This window comes from Halichoerus grypus, chromosome 6, assembly GCF_964656455.1.
Source record: "Halichoerus grypus chromosome 6, mHalGry1.hap1.1, whole genome shotgun sequence".
Lineage (NCBI taxonomy): Eukaryota > Metazoa > Chordata > Mammalia > Carnivora > Phocidae > Halichoerus > Halichoerus grypus.
The window spans coordinates 79,387,269-79,407,078 of record NC_135717.1 but is presented as its reverse complement, the minus strand read 5'-3'; the positions used below and the strand labels follow the sequence as shown (position 1 = coordinate 79,407,078).

Sequence of the window (19,810 nt, the reverse complement as noted above, 5' to 3'; positions counted from 1 at the left end):
TCCCACATCGGGCTCCCAGCTAAGTGGGGAGTCTGCTTCCCCCTCTGACCCTCTCCCCTTTCATGCTGTTTCTCTCTCTCTCTCTCTCTCTCACTAATAAATAAATAAATAAAATCTTTAAAAAGAGGCTTACCAGCCTGCCATTTCCAGATCTTGTCACATTAAGGAAAAATGATAACAACAGTTATCATTTTGCCACCTCGCCCTCCCCCTCTGATTTGGCAGGGCTGATGTGTAAGAACCCAGCCACCGGAACTCACCAAAGGCAAGTCGGTGCAGTGTCTCCCTTCTCTCAAAGCCCGCTCCTCTTCTCCTGAGCCCTCTCACCAAGTCCGCTCTTCGTTCCCAGAGAGAAAGGCAAGAGAAGTGTGCTCTGCCTCCAAGAACGATCCACCACATGCTTCAAGCAGGAATCTCCCCCTGCCTGTCCTGGTTGTCTTACTGCTCTGACTGTTGCTAAAAAAAAAAAAAAAATCCTTTTATGTTGTCCAGCTGACCCAGGCCTGTTGCCTCCCCACCCAGAGCTCTGCCTACTGAACAAATTGCCTCCCTCGTCAACTATTACTCAAGGCTCAAAGCCAAGATGGAGATCAGCCAGGAAGAAACAAAACTAGCCTTTTATCCTGGCCAGGACAATTCATGAAGACCTCTCAAGGGCTTGAAGGGAAGGGGAATTCATGGTTCTGGCAGGGGTGAGCTTGGCATGAGCTGACGCGGGCACACACCACAATACCTTTGCTGGTAAGACACAAAGAAGACCGCTCCACCAAATAATGGGCTCCAAGCAGCTCAGGTTTCACTCTAAGCAAAGGGCCCCCTGGGAAGGAGAGGCCCACCCTATGTGTCATCAGCCCTCCCCATCAGCCCTATGCACTGCCCCCAACACCCTGCCTTTCCTTTCAGCCGGATATGCAATCTCATCCCACAGGAGGGTCACCCTGCCTTAGCACAGCTCCCATTTCCTGCCCCTGGTGACTCCTCTGAAGTCTATTGTTCCCATGAAGTTTGGGTCAAAGGAAGCCAGGTCCCCACCCATGGGGGCCCGCCCACCCTCGGCACCGTGATGGAGCTGGCCCACACTACCAGGAGCCGGGCCTGTCCTCCTGCCTTTCCAGGGGCCTGCCGGTATTAAAGGCAGGAGGGTGTGGGCACCCATCTTAGGGACCGGAGTTCCAGTGGAAACGTTCCCAAACAAAGATCCAGTCGCTACCAGCTGAAGGCTCCAGGACCATATCACCTAGGACATGATTAGAGTCTCCCTAGTATCTAAATGGAGAGACCAAAAGCAAGGGGAGAACTGTCATTTCAGAAGAGGTCAAGCCAAAGCTGGAATTAGAACACAGAGTTGGAGACTGCACTGCCCAGTAACAAAGCCCTGCCCCCACCTCCACCTGGGCCCCTGAGCTAGTTAAACCCCCGGGGGAAGGAGGGGGGCACGGGAGAGCAGCTGTTCAGCTCCAATTTCAGAGCTTTAAAGGGAGCTGTCGCCCCAACCCCTGCCAACAAAGGGTCATGGGGGGCAAAGCAAGACGGGCAAGGTAAAGCCACCCTCACAAGCCCTGAATTTCCCACTGCCCCCAGACTGACCTCGACTACAGGAAAGGCCACGGAGCAAAGCTGGTGACCCATGTCCTCCACTTGCACTGAGGAGGAGGAGAGGAGCCGCTGATTAGGCAACAGGTATCACTCTGTGCCCGTCACCAGTGCAAGACTCCAGAATGGAAGTCGAGGGACGTTGCGACATTTGCAACCCAGGAGATCTAGAAAGATAGGCAGACCCTTCTCCACCTGGCAGAGTAATGTAGGCAAAAGGAGGGTGCATTTAAAGACCCCCAGAGGGCCCCTTCCAAAGTTGGCATTCTCAGATTCTACAGTTCTGTGCTTTCTGCTGGGACAGAGGGGAGTATTTCTGCCTCCTATCTGAGCCACAAGATGGGAGACGTCACCAAGCGAGACCGGTCCAGCCTCCACACCTCTTAGATGAAGGTGCCTAGGGGGTCTGAGCGTTGGGATCCACAGAAGAGGAGACAAAATGTGAAGTGAGAACAGAATGGATTCTAGTCCCAGCTCTGTGACTCACTGGTTGTGTAATCTTAAGCAAGTTACTGTCCCACTAGTTTCCCTGTCTCAGTTTCTCTGTCTTCAAAGATTTTTATTTATTTATTTGTCAGAGAGAGCACAAGCAGGGGAAGTGGCAGCCAGAGGGAGAAACAGGCTCCCCGCTGAGCAAGAAGCCCGATGCGGGACTCGATCCCAGGACCCTGGGATCATGACCTGAACTGAAGGCAGACGCTTAACTGACTGAGCCACCCAGGCGTTTCCTGAGGGAGTTAGATACTAAGATCAGAGTGTCCAATAACGTTCAGCAGGTTGATCCTGGGGTCAAGGCAAAACTGGAGTTAGAGCAAAGGAGTTGCAGACCCTGTGCTCCCGGGACAAAGCCCTGCCCCCACCTCCACCTGGGCCATCAGCTACCCTGGTTCCTAAGGATGAAGAACATCATACAGGGTCTGGCCTATGGCAAAGGCTTAATTCATGTTTGCTAAGTAAACACAAATGAACAGGGCAGGGTTTGTCAAAGAGTGTTCAGAGAAGTTCTTGGGAAAAAAAGAGGTTCCATGCTGAAATACACTTAGGAAACACTGGCTACTAAGTCTGGAAGGGGCCATACAGTATGCTGGGTACTTGGCAAACACCGAATTTTCACAACAAACGTTTTAGAGAGATATTAATTATCCCCCTCCCATATTATTCATCAGGAAACTAAGCCTGAGGGCCTTAACAATTTTAAGTGACCGTCGGGATTTGCACCCAGGTATGCTGGTCCAGCCCCAAATCTGTATATTTTCTATTCCATCAATGCTGCCTTGAGACCCGATGCCGTCAAAGTCCTGGCCGCACGCCCGGTCTAAGCAGGTGAGAGGGTGAGGTGGCTCTGACCAGAACACCTGCATCCTCAGGGTGCATGGAGGAGCAGCTATCAGCTCCCACCCGAGAGTGCCTTGTTTCTTCCTTCCAAGAAGTCCTCAACATTATGCCCCCATCTCCTTGTTGTGGGAATGAAGAAAGAACTCTGTGCCCGATCTGCCTGTGTCCCCCTACCAACACCATCACACTCTGTGTCACTTCTGCCAATCTCCTGGACAGTCGTGGCTCCCTCCCTGCCCAGTTCCTGCCTTTAAAATATTTCAAATGATAAAACCCTAAATGGAGAAAGAAAAAAAAAAAAAAAAAGCAAAACAGAAAGGAAGAGATGGGGAAACTGAAGACACCCAGAAGTGTCTTCCCACAGGTCAACTAGCAAATCAGAGGCAGCCCTTCCCTCCCAGCCCGCACTAAAGCATGCACGCAGTTACTCCCTTTCCCTTCCCACAGCCAAGTGGAGAGTAATCTAGCAAGTTGTAAAGAATCAGATTCTTCCATTTGACTACTGGGTAGCTAGCTCCAAGAAAAGCTGGACCAGCAGAAAATAGTCCAGGCTGGTACACATCCATCCTCTTTGTCCTTGGGGCCAACTTGAAAAGCACTGGTCACACACCTCTGAAGATTCAAGACAGCCTGGAACCATCCCCAGTTCTCGCTATCAACAACCCATCCCATCACCGCTAGACAAAGATCTCAACTTCCTTTAGCCTTCTACCAGCTTGCTCTCCCGACTGTTTCAGGCAAGAACAGAACCCACTCGCCCTCAGAAAGACAGCTGCGTGGAAGAGGCAGGTGCGGACAGCTTCCTTCCAGCTCTGCCCAGTCCAGGGCGAATGGAGCCCGGGGACCACACACTCCAACAACCACAGTCCAATTATCCCTGCACACATGCAAGAGAGACATGGTCTCTTGCCCATGGTCATGCAGGCAGGAAAAACAGTCATGCCCGGAACCAACATCCTCACAGAGAAATACACACGTACAGACGTGGCATTGCACAAGAACTCAGACACTCAGACTTTCAGACAGACAGCACTCTCCTCGAGTGGAAATATACTCACGTTCAACACAAACAAATACGCCTACTGGCAGCCAAGGTGAGTCAGATGTGAACAGGTATCACCCTCAGATACACCCAAAGCTAGGGAGCCGGGACGGTCAGGCGGTCACATGAACTCATCAGACAGTCACTGTGTGTGACCGGAATCCCCTTTTACACACATGTGCACCGAGGCTGTGTCCCTGGGAAAGGCGCGCTTCGGGTCTGGGAGTTCTCCTCCCTCGGGCTGGTCCCCACCGTGGAACACGACAGGCTTCTCAAGCCCCGGGGAGCTGGGCACCCTCCGGAGGGATCTCCTCCACTTTCGCAAAGCCTCAGCATTTCCACCAGCCAATACACTACCTCCAGGGCTCGCTCTTCCAAGTCGGAGAAGGGCCCGGCAGAAAAGAGGCATGGGTGCTGGGGCCCTTCGACCGCCGCCGCTCCCGCTTCTGCTTCTGGGCCTTTCGGCGTCTGGGACCCCCTTCCCGCGAAGCCCCTTGCATCCCCCCACCCCACCCCCGGCCCCAGCCCGAGGTCCGCGCCGCCTCCACGTGCCGGGAGAGCTCCACACGCCCGGCCCGACGCCGGCCCTCCGGCCAGGTCCTCGAGTCCCCGCGCCGCGCCGCACCCTTACCGGTCCCAGGGTGCGGGAAGGTGGGGCGGAGGCGCTAAGCCAGCTCCACGGGGTCCGCCGCGCGCGCCAACTCGTCGCCGCGGCTCCGCTAAGCTCCCGGGGGGGCGGCGACGGCACTGCGGGACGACAGGGGGCAGCGCGCGGAGCCTCGCGGCGGCCCGGGACCACCGGCCGGGCAGGGAGGAGGGAGGGCGGGCGGCGGCCGGAGCCCACCCCGCGCCGGCCCGCACCCGCTTCGCAGCCGCCGGGGGCTGGCGCGCCGAGCCGAGCCGAGCGGAGCGGAGCGCGCCGAGGGAGGAGTTTTCCCAGAATGGGACTGACGGGAAAGCACGGGAGCTCCCTATTCCTGGAGGAGTGAGTCAACGGGCGAGAGGAAGGGAGCTCGGGGGCCAGCGGCGGAAGGGAGGGCAGCGGGGGCGCGGGCCGGGCCGAGAGGTCCGGGGCGGGAAGGGCGAGGGGGGAAGAAAAGAGCGGCGGCGCACGCGGCCGAGGGGCCGGCGCGGCGGGGGGCGGGGGGGGGCGCGCGGCGGGGCGGGCGCCACTCACCTGGGGGACGCGGCCGCGGGCGGCGGGAGCCGGGAGCTCGGGCCCTGCCCGCCCCCTGGCCTGGAGTTTGAAAGGAGGAAGCCTGGAATGTGCGGAATGAGGGCTGGTATGAGATGCGCGCAGCTGAGGGAGGGAGGGAGCCGGAGGGAGGGGCGGCCCTGCCCCCGGCCCCTCGGGGAGGAGACTGGGCCGCAGGGGGAGGGGGCGGCCGGGCGGGGGCGGGGCCGGAGGGGGAGGGGAGGCGCGCGCGCGGCGGGGTGGTGGGACGGCGGCCGGGCGGCGCGGACCCCTCGGCTCGGACGCGGCCTCCGCCGCTTCCCGGCGACCAGACGTTCCCTTGGATCTCTCGGCTGCGACTCTCTTCGTCCTCCCGGAGCCCCCCGGTTCCTGCCTTTCCTGGCCGAGTCTCCGACTGTCTTTCCCAGGAGCTGAAAACCTTCCTCATAACCGGGGTAGGGGGAAGGGGGGGTCCTGTGGGTGGCCCTGCCACCCTCGGCGTCCCCGGCCGGCGCCGCTCCGCACAAGTCCCTGGGAGGCCGGGGAAGGGGCGGGCGCCCGACGCGCAGGAAGGGCTGCTCCCTTCCCCGCGGCTCCCACCAAAGGACACTCGCTCCGGGGAACCAGGAAGCAGGAACTCGCGGGCTGTAGTCCCAGATCCGCCGCCAGTGCCCCAACGCGTGCCCTCCCCGGCGTTGGTCCTTTCGGTCGTTGTCTGTCCCTTGAGGATCTGTCCCTACCAAGAGCATATATAAAGCACATGGGGAGAGGAGACTCGATGTGAAGTCCGTGTGGCACGGGGAGACACCTTCTGGGCTCAGTAACTCAATAAGATTATCCAATATATATTATGTGTCCCCCAGATGCTGTGAAAACAAAAATGAAAATAAGACCTCAGCACCTGCCCTCAAAGAGCTTAGGTTTAGCTGGGAAGACTCCGTATATAGAAGAGCATTGCCACAAAGTGGAAGTCTGGGTTTGAAATGAACGTACCAGATAGTTTACTCTATTGTTGGGGAGAGGGGTGCGGGAAACGCACTGGACTCCTTTTTGGAAGTGTTGACTTAAAGCAGTGTTATCACATACCTCTCTGTCTCACCTTGTTGGGAGGCTGAAACCAAAGGACTTTTGGCTTTTTCCAAAAATCAGATCCAACCCGGCGGGAGCGTTATCACTTCACCTTGTATTGCCGTGGCTGTCCAGATGGTATCTCCCTTACCAAACAGAAACTTCTTTGAAGACAGAGTAAACGTCTGATTTATCTTATCTTTCACCCAGCACCACCTTGGTGCCTGGGATAGATAAGCACATAATAAATGTTGAATAAATGGAAACCAAAAAAGCTACCACAGAGGAGATTGAAAAGAAAGTGCTATAAATGCCAAAGTTATTTCCAAGAGAGGTGCTCCAAAGGTGTTTGGAGCAATGACAGCATCACTGGACGAAATATCCAGTCTCATAAGGTGAAGACTGAAGGAAGCAGCTCTGATTTGATTACATAAATTCTGGTATGCTTATTAAATAATGAGTCACATCAGGGCTTGGTCACACCTCATATACATGAAAAGACTGCCGGGCAGTATGTAGGCACCAAAGGAAGTACAAACTACACAATGGCTATCTAATGCAATAATTATTTGTTGAGTGTTGACTTGGAGCACCGTGCTAGGTGCAGGGGACAGGTCACTACCCTCAGGAAGTTCACAGTTTAGGTGGGAAGACAATTATACGGAGCTCACAGGGAACCCAAGGGAAGGAACAATGAACTCTAAGTTACAGGGGCAACGTTTGCTCCAGCCCTCGAAGGATAAATGAGAACTTACCAACTCAAGGGTGGAAGACCCACAAAGGTATAGCAGCGTGTACACACAGGGTGTTTAGGAAAAGTAGGAAAAGTCTTGTAAACTGGTGTGCTGGAAGAATAGATTACAATAAGTGGGTGCCAGGTTGTGAAGATCATCGTACCCCATGCCCAAGAGTTTGGGCATCAGAAAGGCCATTTTGATACAGGTGTGACATAATCAGGATCATTAGAAAGACCCCTCTGGCCACAGTGTCGGGCTGGATTGGAGAGTCGGGGTGCCCAAAGCTCAGGCCGTGCTCCTGAGCTTGACAACGACAAGGGAGAGGGTCTCAGAAACAGTCCCCAGGCAAAATCAACAAGAACTGGTAACTAGGTTGGCTGTGAGGGTGAGAGAGGAATCAAAACTCACTAAGCTTTGACAAGTGAACAGTTGGTGGTACCATTCGCGGAGATAAGAATTCAAATGCAAGGAGAAATAGGTTAGCTGGGAGCTGAGTCCAGCCAAGGTTCAGAGGGTTTAGAGGAACAGAGTCCAGAGCGGAGACAATAAAGCAACCTTGGGAGTGTCACGTCCAGCCCAGATCGCTGAGAGGAAATTCGGAGATCAGGTTGGCTAATTCCCTCCAAATCTTAACTAGCCAAGACCCTAAATGATACAGGCTGGAATAGCATGCCTTCAGGAGCTCAGCCTCCTGGTCCACACCCTCGCAGGCTTCTAGAGAGCTCCGCGCCTTCAGGAATCTCATTTCCCAAGCTGTCGCGGTCCCTCTGGCTATAGTTCTCAGACATGGAAGTTGTGAAGGTTCAAGACTGACTGATTTTACACACGTGCCCTGCCCCTCCCCAGGGGTAATACCTTTCTTAAGGGACAGGACCCTCTTTCAGTGACCCTCAGGAATAAATCGTTGGTGGAAGTATCGCATCTGTCCAAATCAAGCTCGAAGAGATGCATCTGGCTCCCCTCAAATGACACCATCTAATCCACAGCTCACCTCACTTCTTAGTGAAGCAGACCACCCTACCCAGTCCTACCGCTGCATCTCACCCAGGCTTCCTGGTGAGTGGTGCGGGAGGAGGGCAGGGCTGTGGTCAGAGCCAGGTTTCATGCGGGGAGGGTATTTGTGTTGTCTATACTCCAAAATTACAGTCAAAAATTATATTAATTACTTTTACCACGTGTGGTTTGGTATTATTGCCACTCCTTTAATAAATTTTGTTTTTCCAACCTGCATGGTCATAGTTAAACAAATTATCTGTATGTTTTAAACAAGTTCAACCACATCTATATGATGGAATTCTTTTCAGTTATTAATAACAAGATTTTTTAAAGTAAACCAGACAAACATTGTTCATGATATAAGTGGAAATACAGATTCTAAGAGCAGTATATGTGGGATGATCCTGGTTTTGAAAAATAAATTGAAAAGTATTTTAGAGTGATTACCTCTGACATGTTGAAGATTAACGGGATTTTTTAATTTTCTCATTTTCATTCTTTTTTTTAAAGATTTTATTTATGTATTAGAGAGAGAGAACATGTGCACAAGCAAGAAGGGGAAGGTGTACAGGCGAGGGAGAGGGAAAAAGAATCTCAAACAGACTCTTCGCTGAGTGCAGAGCCAGACTCCGGCCTCAATCTCCCCACCCTGAGACCATGACCTGAGCCGAAACCAAGAGTCAGGCGCTCAACGGACTGAGCCACCCAGGCGCCCTCTCATTTTCATTCTTTATTTTTTTATTGAAGTAGAGTTGACACACAATGTTACATTAGTTTCAGGTGTTATTCTTTATTTCCTTTATTCTTCTGCATTTTATTCTTCTGCCTCCTATATGCAACGAACTTGTACTTTTACAGTGGGGGAGAAAAGTGTGACTAGAACTGTGTATCTAACCCTTCCCTAGTTTCACCACATCTTTTTTTAAAAACCACCCGCAACTGGACTTAATGGCCTAATAACAAGTTGACAAGGAGAAGATCATTCCCCAGCCACTAGGTAAAAGGCACTTTTCAGATATCTCCAAAGCATGCCCCCCGCCCGCCTGCAACCCTGTTTTGGGACTGAGTTCCTCCTGTGATTGTGGTCCCCTGGCACTCAGGTTCCTTTTCCTTTTTCAACCTCTCCATACTTCTGTTTGCTTTTCCTTAAGAAGACTTCTCACTCCGTATCAACCGAAGTGCATCTTGTGTTCTGAAGAACAAAGCAGAACTTTACCAAAGGTGTTTGCAGTCTTTCTTTATCGAATAAAAGCAGCCTTTAATTTGATAAACAGAATATTAGTTCTGTTCTCTCTTTGTCAAAGATAAATGTGAAAGAGGATTGACTCTAAGTCTATCTAGGGAACTAAGTAGATGCTATGGACTGAATTGTGTCTCCCCCAAATACACACGTTGAAGTCCTAATCCCCAGTACTTCAGAGTGTGAGTGGATCTGGAGATAATGTCTTTAAAGAGGTGATTAAGTTAAAAAAGAGGTCTTTAGGGGGGGCCCTCACCTCAGCTGACCAGTGCCCTTATAAGGAGAGAGATCAGGAAGGACACAGACCACTCACAGAAGGGGGCCACGCACAGACACAAAAAGAAGGCCGCCATCTGCAAGCCAAGGAGAGAGGCCTCAGGAGAAACCAGACATGCCAACCCCTTGATCTTTGTCTTCTAGCCCCCAAAACTGTGAGAAGTCAACTTCGGTTTAAGCCCCCCAGTCTGTGGTATTTTGCTATGGCAGCCCCAGCAAACTCATCCAGTGTATTTACAGACCGAAACTAGCTTTCCAGAGGCTAGAGCTTGGGGCCTTCCCCACCCAGTTCTCATGTGCGAGTTTCTCTGAGGTTCCCAGGGGATCTTTAGGTTCGGATATCCAAGACTTCCAGAAAAAAAAAAAAAAAATCGAAAGGAAGGAAAAGCTTTCCGCGGTCTTATTCAGCTACAGATTTCATTTTCAGTAGCTACAGATTCAATATTTTGAAAATTAACATAAGTCATTATGACCTTACTGGGCACCTAAACCGTCTGGGTTCAAATAACAGCTCAGGCACATGCTGACTGTGACCTTGGGCATGCTTAGACCATGAGCCCCGTGTCCTCATCACTCATTTTCCCACTCCACATTTATTGAACACGGATGATGTCCTTGGCACTGTGCTAGGGAAGCACCAGGGAGAAACAGAGAAAAATCCCCATCCCTGCCCCTCGAGATACTAACGGTCGAATGAGGGAGCTAGACAAGGAATTTCCCCATGAAGCATTCTTTATCTGCACCGTCCAGCATGGTAGGCACTAGCCACTTGTGGCCACTGAGAACTTGAAATGTAGCTAGCCTGACTAAAGAACGGAATTTCATTTTGATTCATTTAAATGTAAATAACGGCACACAACTAGTGGCTAAGGTGTGGGACAGCTGGCGGTGGACCACCCTCCAGGCACTGCTTGGCAGGCCGGCAGGGAACACCTGCAGAGCTAAGGGAAGCATTCAGGGCCGTGGGAGCACCCAAAGTAAAGGTGTCACGTTGTGGTAGTGACTGAGTGTGAAGAGTGAAAAAGAAGAGGATTAAAATAGGTAACACGGGTCCCTGGAACACTGCATATACTCAAAACACACTGATACAATTTCTTTTTTTCTCCCCCTTCTCCCCTGATAAAATTTCTAATGTGCAAATTGTCCATACAGAGGGGGTTAATTAAAAACACTGGTACTGGGCGCCTGGGTGGCTCAGTTGGTTAAGCGCCTGCCTTCGGCTCAGGTCATGATCCTGGAGTCCCTGGATCGAGTCCCGCATCAGGCTCCTTGCTCAGCAGGGAGTCTCCTTCTCCCTCTGACCCTCTTCCCTCTCCTGCTCTCTGTCTCTCATTCTCTCTCTCTCAAATAAATAAATAAAATCTTTAAAAAATAATAATATAAATAAATAAATAAATAAATAAATAAATAAATAAATAAAAACACTGGTACTTCCCACAGTGAAATACTGTGGAGCGTAAACAAAGATGAGGAAGGTGTGCATTTACTGATAGGGGATTATCTCCAGGGTATAGTAAGCAAGCTGTCGAACTGAGTTTATAGTATGCTATATATATTTTGTGCACAAAGGTTGGGGAGTTACAAATGCATTTATTTTTGCATAATGAAGTATTAGGAATTACACTAGAAGGAAACTAAAAAGAGTTAACTACAGGAGGGGAACAGGGCAAGGGAAAAAGAAGGGGACAGATATGGGCAGATGCTTTCATTGTAGTTTTTAAAGTTTCTTTTAGACCATATGAAATTATTAATATTTAGAATTCGTATCTCTATATATCTGATACGGAATAACATAAAATTGATTCAAGGCAAAATGAGGACATATTTTTTAAGGTCAAACTTCTATCTTATATGGATGTAGTTTGTCCTGATGTGCATGTATACCCTAGAAATTACATATTCACCCCATTTTTAAAATCTCGATCTAATTCCTAGCCCTCCTCTGCCTGCCGCTCTCCTCTCAGATCATTCTTCCTCTCTAGCCTTCCCGCCCCCAGACTACAGAAAAGAACTACTGGTATTTTTTGAATCTTTGAAAATCATAATAAGGGACAGAATCTGGGTAGATAGTATCTAACTAGATATTAAAACTCTGAGGCTTGAGAACCAGCATTTTAAACCAAAATGTGTACTAAATGGTGGTAATAGATCAGGAAAACTCCCACTCCCACCTCGGCCCCCACCAGCTTTGCCCTTTCTGGGGCTTCCTCTCTTTTCTTCCCTCCAGACTCTTGGGCCCTAGTCCTAGAACCTTGTGAAAGGAGCTTGGGCCTGATGGACCAAAAGAGCCAGAAAAAATCAGGGAGGCCCATTTCATAGTTGAAGTATTTCCAAAATTTCCACTAACATCAGGGGCATTTTTTGCCTAGGCTGTTCCTTCACGTAGAAATAGAGAGATGGGTACAAAGTAAGGAATGTGAGGTCGGGTCAGGGTTGAGACTAGAACCTGGATGTTTAGTTTCCCAGTTAAACTATTCTGTTTTTCTTTCCTCTCATTATAGCCCCTGGAAAACTATCTAGAATTTCTTTATGAGCGCATATAAACCATTTCCTATAACTGCATGGCTAAAAATGTCATCTTAAATGTGTCACTCCATTTTAAAAGGATGTTAATAAAAGCGATATTGATATTTGCCACAATCCTATACCAAGTGCCGGCATTTTACCTGGAATACCTCTACTGACTTCTAAACTCCAGAAGTATTACTGTTCTCGGACCTTCAGAAGAGTCACACCGAAGCACAAGGGTGCTTTGTAAATATGTGATAACATGGTCCAGGTGTTGAAGTCACTGAGCCTTTTGTGACTTCCTCCTCTGGATTACAGAATCTGCGCTTTTCATTTTAATGCGCTTGTAATGTGCATCCTCGGTCGGTAGGTGGTGCCATGAACCCATCTGTGGTTTAATTAAGGCTTGCCTAAATTCTGAGCACCAATGGCAAATCTTTAATTTATTGTGGTATCCCTGGCTTTTTGCAGATGAGAGGAGTTTGTGAGACTTTTAAGGAATATACATTGACTATGACAACTAGGCAACCAAAGTAGGGAGAGAAGGCAAAATGACCCAATATGCAATTGATCAAGAAATGTGTCTGAGGGGTGGGACAGGGTCTGGCCAGTCCCTGGCAAGCCCCTAGCTGAGTTGCACATGGGGAAGATTAAAACAGGGCTATAGATGGAGGGAAGCAGCCATTAGGCATATGGCATGAGTACTTGTGTGGGAGCCATTATATCTAGAGGGGGAGCCGGAGGCTGAGGAGAAGGGCAGCTTGCAACTTCCCAGGGTTTTCTCAGTGGAGCAAGATATCTCCAATGGTTGGGGAAAAGCAGCCCGGAGGTCCTGCACTTCCTTAGCACCAGATCCTGCCTCTCCCACATCGTGCACTCCTGCCATTCCAGAATCTCCCACCACAGACATATTCAGAATCTGCCCTCTCCGGTTGCTTAGCTTAAGCATCCGTGGTCCTTTCCTGGGATCTCTGGCACTCCTCTCAGCATTATCTTCAGCTACGAAAGGCAAGATGCTGTCCAGAAGGTAACCAGAGAGTTCAATTCCAAATGCAAGTAGAGGAATTCCACATTGTTGGCAGCGTGAGTGGGGAGAACCATATGCAAGAATTGAAGATCATATAGTTTGAGACCTCTCAATGTATAAAGGAGGAAAGAGGCGCAGGCAAATCACCGGCACAAAAGGGTTCAAAACCCTGGGATTTGGCCTCAATCAAACTATTGCTTTATTTCTGTACTTATAATGCTGGCTAAAGGAAATGAATTGGTGCTAGTTGTGTGATCTGCTAAACTTCTGATCAAAAAGAACCTTTTGTAGGCCTGTTTTAGATTTTTAAAAACCACTTGCTGATATCTTTCATGTCAATGACCATTGAAGCATTGATATTACTCCTGGTCACTGAAAAGTATACAAAAAATTGTGTCATAAATAATCTGTTTAGCCAGCCGTGCACCTTAGCCAAAAAGAACCATGTGAAAAAGAATAACCAAGCCCTAAGAATTAAACTCTGACTCCAGCTCTCATCCTGATTTTTACGCTCTTCCTGGTTCCTTCCATGTGACTCATTTTCACTATGACACTGATAAGAGCAGGAAGGCCTAGTAAAGATCTGTGAACACATAATTTTTTTCAACTTGTCTCTGTGAGGTAGCTCTAAAATATGAACACTCAGAGGCAAGAGACAAGGTCTATTTCAGTTTTAGATATTGAATCAGTAAGTGATGCCGACAAAGATCCAGGAGGGGCGCCTGGCTGGCTCAGTTGGTAGAGCACATGACTCTTGACCTCAGGGTTGTGAGTTCAAGCCCCACGTTGGGTGTAGAGCCTATTTAAAAATAAATCAAATAAAAAAAAAATTCAAAAGGAGATGTCCCTAAAAAAAAAGAAGAAGAAGAAGAAGATCCAGGAGGCTGACTAGTGCAGGTATCTAGAACAATATAAATCCCACCCTTCTGTGGACCCCTCTTTGCTCAGTTCTTGGCTCTATCATCTATCTAGAAAATTCTTGGTGTCACGAATATGATGAGACAGACTTCTGAGTCTGCAGACTCCTGCTATCCTGGGATGATAGCATCCTGATTCACAGGATGAAATCCACAGGATGAAATTTATTATTCCCAAACATGACTGCAGGAACTCCATAAGGGATGGGACTTCACACAGAAGACTGGAGACACTCACATTTTTATATAAATTATCTTTTATTTCTGTAGCATACAAAAGGTATAAATATGATTTCTGTAAAACCAATCGCCTGCACGTTCAAGCAGAGAGTACATGAAGCTGGGGCATAGATGTCTCAGAGCCAGACAAAGCGGGAGGAAGCAGGATTAGATCCAGTCATCCCGTCAGGCTTTCCGTTTTCAACGAGGGCGGATTAGACAGTCCATCAGGACGGTGGCGCGAGAGGTCTGAAGGGCGTTAGGGCACTTCTATGAATGAGGCACTTGATAGGAAGCATGCCTGAGATGGAAACCAAGCATGTCAAAACAAAGCAAACAGGCCTCGCCAGTGGGGGATGGGCAAAAAGTCTTTTCATCTCCCACATCTCTTTCCTTCACATTGCTATTTGATGTGGAGCAAGGAACAACAGGAAGCCGGGACGAAAAGGAAGTCCGCAGAAGGGAAACATAATCGCACAACAGCCCTGACTCCTTGCCCCATGCTGGCAACAGCTCGGCGCACAAAGGCTTGGGAGTGGGACAATGCTGAATGGAGGACTCACAAGGTTCTTGGATTCTCAAGAGTCAGATGCATTCTGAGACTGCTGAACTGGTGGCAAGCAGAGTCATAGGATTTGTTGGGAGGTGCTAATAATCTGAAAGACTTGGCAAAACTCTTATGATCTGTGAGGAAAAGGGACAGGAACATGATCTGTACCAGTGAGCCAGGCTTTAGGGAGCTGATAATATTTCTGTTAAGAAGAAAGGTCCAAAGCTCTGCCTAACACGGTCTGCAGAGCTCGGTCACCAAAGCCTCCCTGCCACCTCTCTGGATAATGACAATGACAAGTTTCGATACACAATGTTCTCTTACATGATCTATAGGTGTGTGTGTCCCTCTATACTATGACTTCAGAGTAATATAGCTGTAAGAGGCACTGCTGGATTGAAAATGAAGGCAACTGTCAAATTACGCTCAGTCTTAATTAGACTAAGTCACCTCTAGAGTTTATGCTTTCAGCCTAAACTGAAATTAAGACAGTACATTTCTCACATCACTGATCACAAAATTTGGCCATAGCCGCTTTGACTGAGATTGCTGCTAGCCAACCTGCTCTGAGGAAAGAGGGGGAAGTAGGGGACAGTGACGTCAGTACCATCCAAGCCCCACAAGGAAGGCAAGCCAGCTCTAACAATACCACACTCCCTCTGACAGAGACCACACAATACTAGATGGGTTTCCAAGAGAGCGTAAGTCGGCTGGTAAAGTGGCTGACGTTGTCTTCTCCCATGGGTACTTTGGGTAGGACAGCAGAATTAAGCTACCTGTGTGGACTCAAAATGATCACTGATTTGGGGTTTTCCCAGCTCTGAAGGTAAATGATACTCTAGAAACCATCATCACCAAAACAAGGTAAAAGCAAAGCTTACTTAAAAAACAAAAAAAGTAAAATAAAAATAAAAATTTTTAGAAGCCCCACGTTGGGCATAAAGCTTACTTGAAAAAAAAATAAAATTAAAAAATTTTAAGGGGTACCTGGCTGGCTCCATCAGTAGAACATGTGACTTTTGATCTCAGGGTCGTGAGTTTAAGCTCCATATTGGACGTAAGGCTTACTTAAAAGAAATAAAAATAAATAAAAAATAGAAAACAACGTAAAAGCTATGTGGATGTAGCCGAGTACCTTTTTGGATCCAGTCTGTGGGACTGTTGCTTCCTAGAGATACCCATTTCCCACTCATATGATGTCATGACCACGGGCCCATTCTGGAAGATGCCGAGGCCCATCGTTTACAGAAATATCCCTGGAGCAAGGGCCCGCAAACCAGCCCACAGGCCAAATCTGGCCTGCTGCCTGTTTTCGTAAATAAAGGTTCAATGGAACACAGCCAGACTCACTGGCTTCTGAACCGGCCCTGGCTGTGTTTGTGGTACAACAGAGCTGAGCAGCTGTGAGGGACTCTCTTGGCCATTTACAGAAAAAGTCTGCAGACCTGAAGACTAAAGGCAATTTAGGGAACTCTCCCACTCTGAAAAGGTCTTCCAAAAAAAGACCCCGGTAATTAATCATTAGAACGTGATTCTTGCTGCAAGTTTCCAAGCATAGGAAATCTGACTGTTGAGGCACAGAATCTTTGGGCAATCACCTCAGGAGTTACCAGTGTGCTCTGGACAGGAACCTTCTGTGCTCTGAACCATGTCTCACCCATGTGAAGCTGTGATCCCTGACCGGGTCTGTGAAAACCAGAGAAGTTGAGTGTGTGTGTATATATGTGCGTGTGTACATATACCCCTAAATACATGTACACACGCACGTATAAACATATACATATATTCGGGGATTGCTCCCCAAGGGGCGGGCTATCGCTCTTCATGTCCTGGGGCAAAAGCAGAGGAGGCAATATCCGCTCCTGAAAGCTCTGAGTGGGAAAGCTTGGCACCTGCTGTTTCTCTCATTCACATGCCAGTTTGCTGTCAAAGCTAGAAAGCCCGATGGCAAAGGCCTGAAGTGCACACAGCGGGTAGTTGTAGTCCAGGGTGAACACATCGTCTGCCACACGTCCAAACTGCATGACTATGTAGTCAGCTAGAAACAGAAAGAAATTAGGACATTAGAACGTAATGGAGCTGTACTGGGGAAAAGCCTACTTACAATACAGGGGAAAAGTCCTCCAAATGGGTCAGACAATAACCAGATCTCTTTAAAATGGGAAGCCTTGAGAAGGATGGCAAGAGGCACTGATGAGAGTGTCTGCTAACCATGAGCCAAGTTTCTATTACTATTCCTCTCAGAGAGCAGGAGACGAGCCCGGACTAGCATGAAAGGGCCAGAGGAGGGAACAGCACAAGCTCCAAGGGCTAGATGTGCCGAGGAACCTTTACTGAGTGGGGGCCATTGCATCTACTTCCCAAACAGTGGTTCAGAAGTTTTACTTTAAAACTGCCACTTTAGGGATGCCTGGGTGGCTCAATGGGTTGAGCGTCTGACTCTTGATTTCGGCTCAGGTGATGATCTCAGGGTCGTGAGATCGAGCCCCATGTCTGGCTCCACGCTGGGCATGAAGCCTGCTTGAGATTCTCTCCCTCCCTCTCCTTCTGCCCCTCCACCCCAAAATACAAAAATAAGTCTTTAAAAAATAAAAATAAATAAATAAAACTGTACTTTAGTCTTTCCAAAGAAATAATTTCTTTCTTAAATAATTCTCCCCTGAATAGAACTTCCTGTCAATGATAGGAAGTGCTCATTTCCCCACCATGTAAGAACATCTTTCCTCCTATTCCTGCCCAACCCTTCCTGCAGGCTTACAGTCATTCTCGTGGACTATCTGAAAGTTCTTCACAGATGCCTGAGTGACCCGGCCATGGAAGTTCAGGACGTAGGACTGCGTGTCATCGTTCCAGACCGGGGCCTTGTTGTGCAGTTCAATCAAGTTCTCCATGGTTTTGTTTTGCCATTTGGAAAGCAAGCTCTCGTGGTCCTGTTTGAAGAGAAAATCATTGCTTTGTACTAAGAACCATAGGAAATCATTCGCTCTCAACTCTGTGAGGTAGAAGGGGGAGTAGGGGAGTATTTTCTCCGTTTCAGGAAGGGTACAACAGAAACAAAGAAAGCCAAAAGTTAAGGCAGATTTTAAAATTCTGATGGATTATCTAGCATTTCTCTTTGCAGACAAAGCGGCTTCAAATCAACTACTTTTGCAACTACTCTGCAACTTACCCTGCTGTTCTGCAGTGATCACTCTCCTAAATAAGGGTATGAGCCATACTCCAACTTGGGGTTCTCCAAGAATCAATACTTTTTTGTATTGATCTTGTCTGTATGTATTCTTGTCCTTCAGACTCCCTTGCTGATTAACTATGTTCTTACTTACATTTCGTGGCCGAAAGGGGATCCGTTCATGATTCATATTCATCCCTGGAATGATCACAGACATTTTCCTAGGACCTTTAAATCCAAGTACATTTGTTTCCTGGAAGATAGGAGAATAAGGCAGGGACTCAGGAACAGAAAGGAAAAAGAGACCCCATTCTTAACACAAGATTTTCTTGGGCATGTAAAATGTCCAATGATGATGTCAAAAACACCAAAAACAATTTTATTTCTTTACTGCAGGTAAACGAAGAGAGACAGGGAATCAAAAAAAGAAAAGCAATACTGTACCTTCTTTTAAACCTAATGTGAACACTTGAATTTAAAACAGATTCTATTGGCTTGAAACTTTATTCTTACTCTTGAGTCTTAAGTGAAATTTGAGACAATTGTGAACAAACTGTCCAATTTTGTCATCATCCATAAATATTTATTTCCCAATGAGGGCATGGCACTATGATATACAGTGAGAATTACAGCTTAATTTACAGAGGGCCTGTACCAGGAGGTAAAAAATTCAAATGCCAGGGCGCCTGGGTGGCTCAGTCATTAAGCGTCTGCCTTCGGCTCAGGTCATGATCCCAGGGTCCTGGGATCGAGCCCCGCATCGGGCTCCCTGCTCAGCGGGAAGCCTGCTTCTCCCTCTCCCACTCCCCCTGCTTGTGTTCCCTCTCTCTCGCTGTGTCTCTCTGTGTCAAATAAATAAATAAAATCTTAAAAAAAAAAAAAAATTCAAATGCCTATGTCCACATAAGGAATATAGTCACCAGTATTGTAATAGTGATGTATGGGGACAGATGGTAGCTATTCTGGTGATGAACATAGCATAATGTATAAACCTGTCAAATCCCTAAGCTGTATACCTGAAACTAATGTAACATTGTGTGTTAGCTATACAAATTTAAAAAAATAATACTGTATTGTATATATGAAAGTTGCTAAGAGAGTAGATCTTAAAAGTTCTCATCACAAGAAAAAAAATTGTAACCATGGGTGGTAATGGATGTTAACTAGACTTACTGTGATGATCATTTTGCAGTATATACATATATAAATTCATTACATTAGGGCACTGAGGTGGCTCATTCAGTTAAGCATCCGACTCTTGGTTTTGGCTCAGGTCATGATGTTATGGGTCCTGAGATGGAGCCTAGCATCGGGCTCCGCACTAAGCGCAGTCTACTTGGGGATTCTCTCCCTCTGCCCCTGCCCCACTCACGTGTGCACGTGCACACATGTGCTCTCTCTCTCTCTCAAATAAATAAGTAAATCTTGGGGTGTCTGGGTAGCTCAGTCGTTAAGCATCTGCCTTCGGCTCAGGTCATGGTCTCAGGATCCTGGGATCGAGCCCCGCATTGGGGGGGGGGCACTCCACTTCTCCTCTCCCTCTGATCCTCCTCCCCCCTCATGCTCTTCTTTCTCTCAAGTAAATAAGTAAAATCTTTAAAAATAAATAAATAGGGGCGCCTGGGTGGCTCAGTCGGTTAAGCGTCTGCCTTCGGCTCAGGTCATGATCCTGGGGTGCTGGGATTAGGCTCCGCTTCTCCCTCTCCCTCTGCCTGCCACTCCCCCTGCTTGTTCTCTCTCTTTCTGTGTCAAATAAATAAATAAAATCCTTTTAAAATTTTTTAAATAAAAATAAATAATATTTTTTATAAATAAAAAAATAAAATCTGTGCACATCTGAAACTAAAATGTCAATTACACCTCAATTAAAAAACAAAAAGAGGGGCGCCTGGGTGGCTCAGACAGTTAAGTGTCTGCCTTCAACTCAGATCATGATCCCAGAGTCCTGGGATCGAGCCC

General features: G+C 48.1%; 2 protein-coding genes and 1 long non-coding RNA gene across 9 annotated transcripts in view; 1 reads left to right on the top strand and 2 right to left on the bottom strand.

Annotated features, from left to right (window-relative positions):
• TEAD4 (TEA domain transcription factor 4) overlaps positions 1–5,691 on the bottom strand; it is a 67,178-nt gene extending 61,487 nt beyond the window's left edge. For 3 of the 4 annotated variants that reach the window (XR_013449057.1, XM_078075480.1, XM_078075481.1), the window contains exon 1: positions 5,148–5,691. Coding sequence is in view for 3 of the 4 variants with exons in the window: in XM_078075480.1 (XP_077931606.1) it covers positions 5,148–5,592 (445 nt within the window). In the remaining variant the exon portion in view is untranslated. Of the gene's footprint in view, positions 1–4,327; positions 4,425–5,147 lie in introns of those variants that run through there. The other variant, XM_036082073.2, reaches the window with a different exon arrangement.
• LOC118529293 (uncharacterized) lies at positions 5,162–8,713 on the top strand. 2 transcript variants are annotated; one of them, XR_004914039.2, is made up of 3 exons: positions 5,162–5,253; positions 7,796–8,005; positions 8,456–8,713. It is a non-coding gene; the product is annotated as an uncharacterized LOC118529293 (long non-coding RNA). The 2 variants fall into 2 exon arrangements; XR_004914038.2 differs by lacking the exon at positions 5,162–5,253 and having other exon boundaries at positions 6,069–8,005.
• A 5,439-nt stretch (positions 8,714–14,152) lies between these two features.
• TULP3 (TUB like protein 3) overlaps positions 14,153–19,810 on the bottom strand; it is a 60,957-nt gene continuing 55,299 nt past the window's right edge. For all 3 annotated transcript variants that reach the window (XM_036082081.2, XM_078075478.1, XM_078075479.1), the window contains 3 exons: positions 18,006–18,104; positions 17,441–17,612; positions 14,153–16,720 (listed from right to left, as the gene is read on the bottom strand). In XM_036082081.2, coding sequence (XP_035937974.1) covers positions 16,587–16,720; positions 17,441–17,612; positions 18,006–18,104 — 405 coding nt within the window. In that variant the 3' untranslated portion in view covers positions 14,153–16,586. The remainder of the gene's footprint in view (positions 16,721–17,440; positions 17,613–18,005; positions 18,105–19,810) is intronic.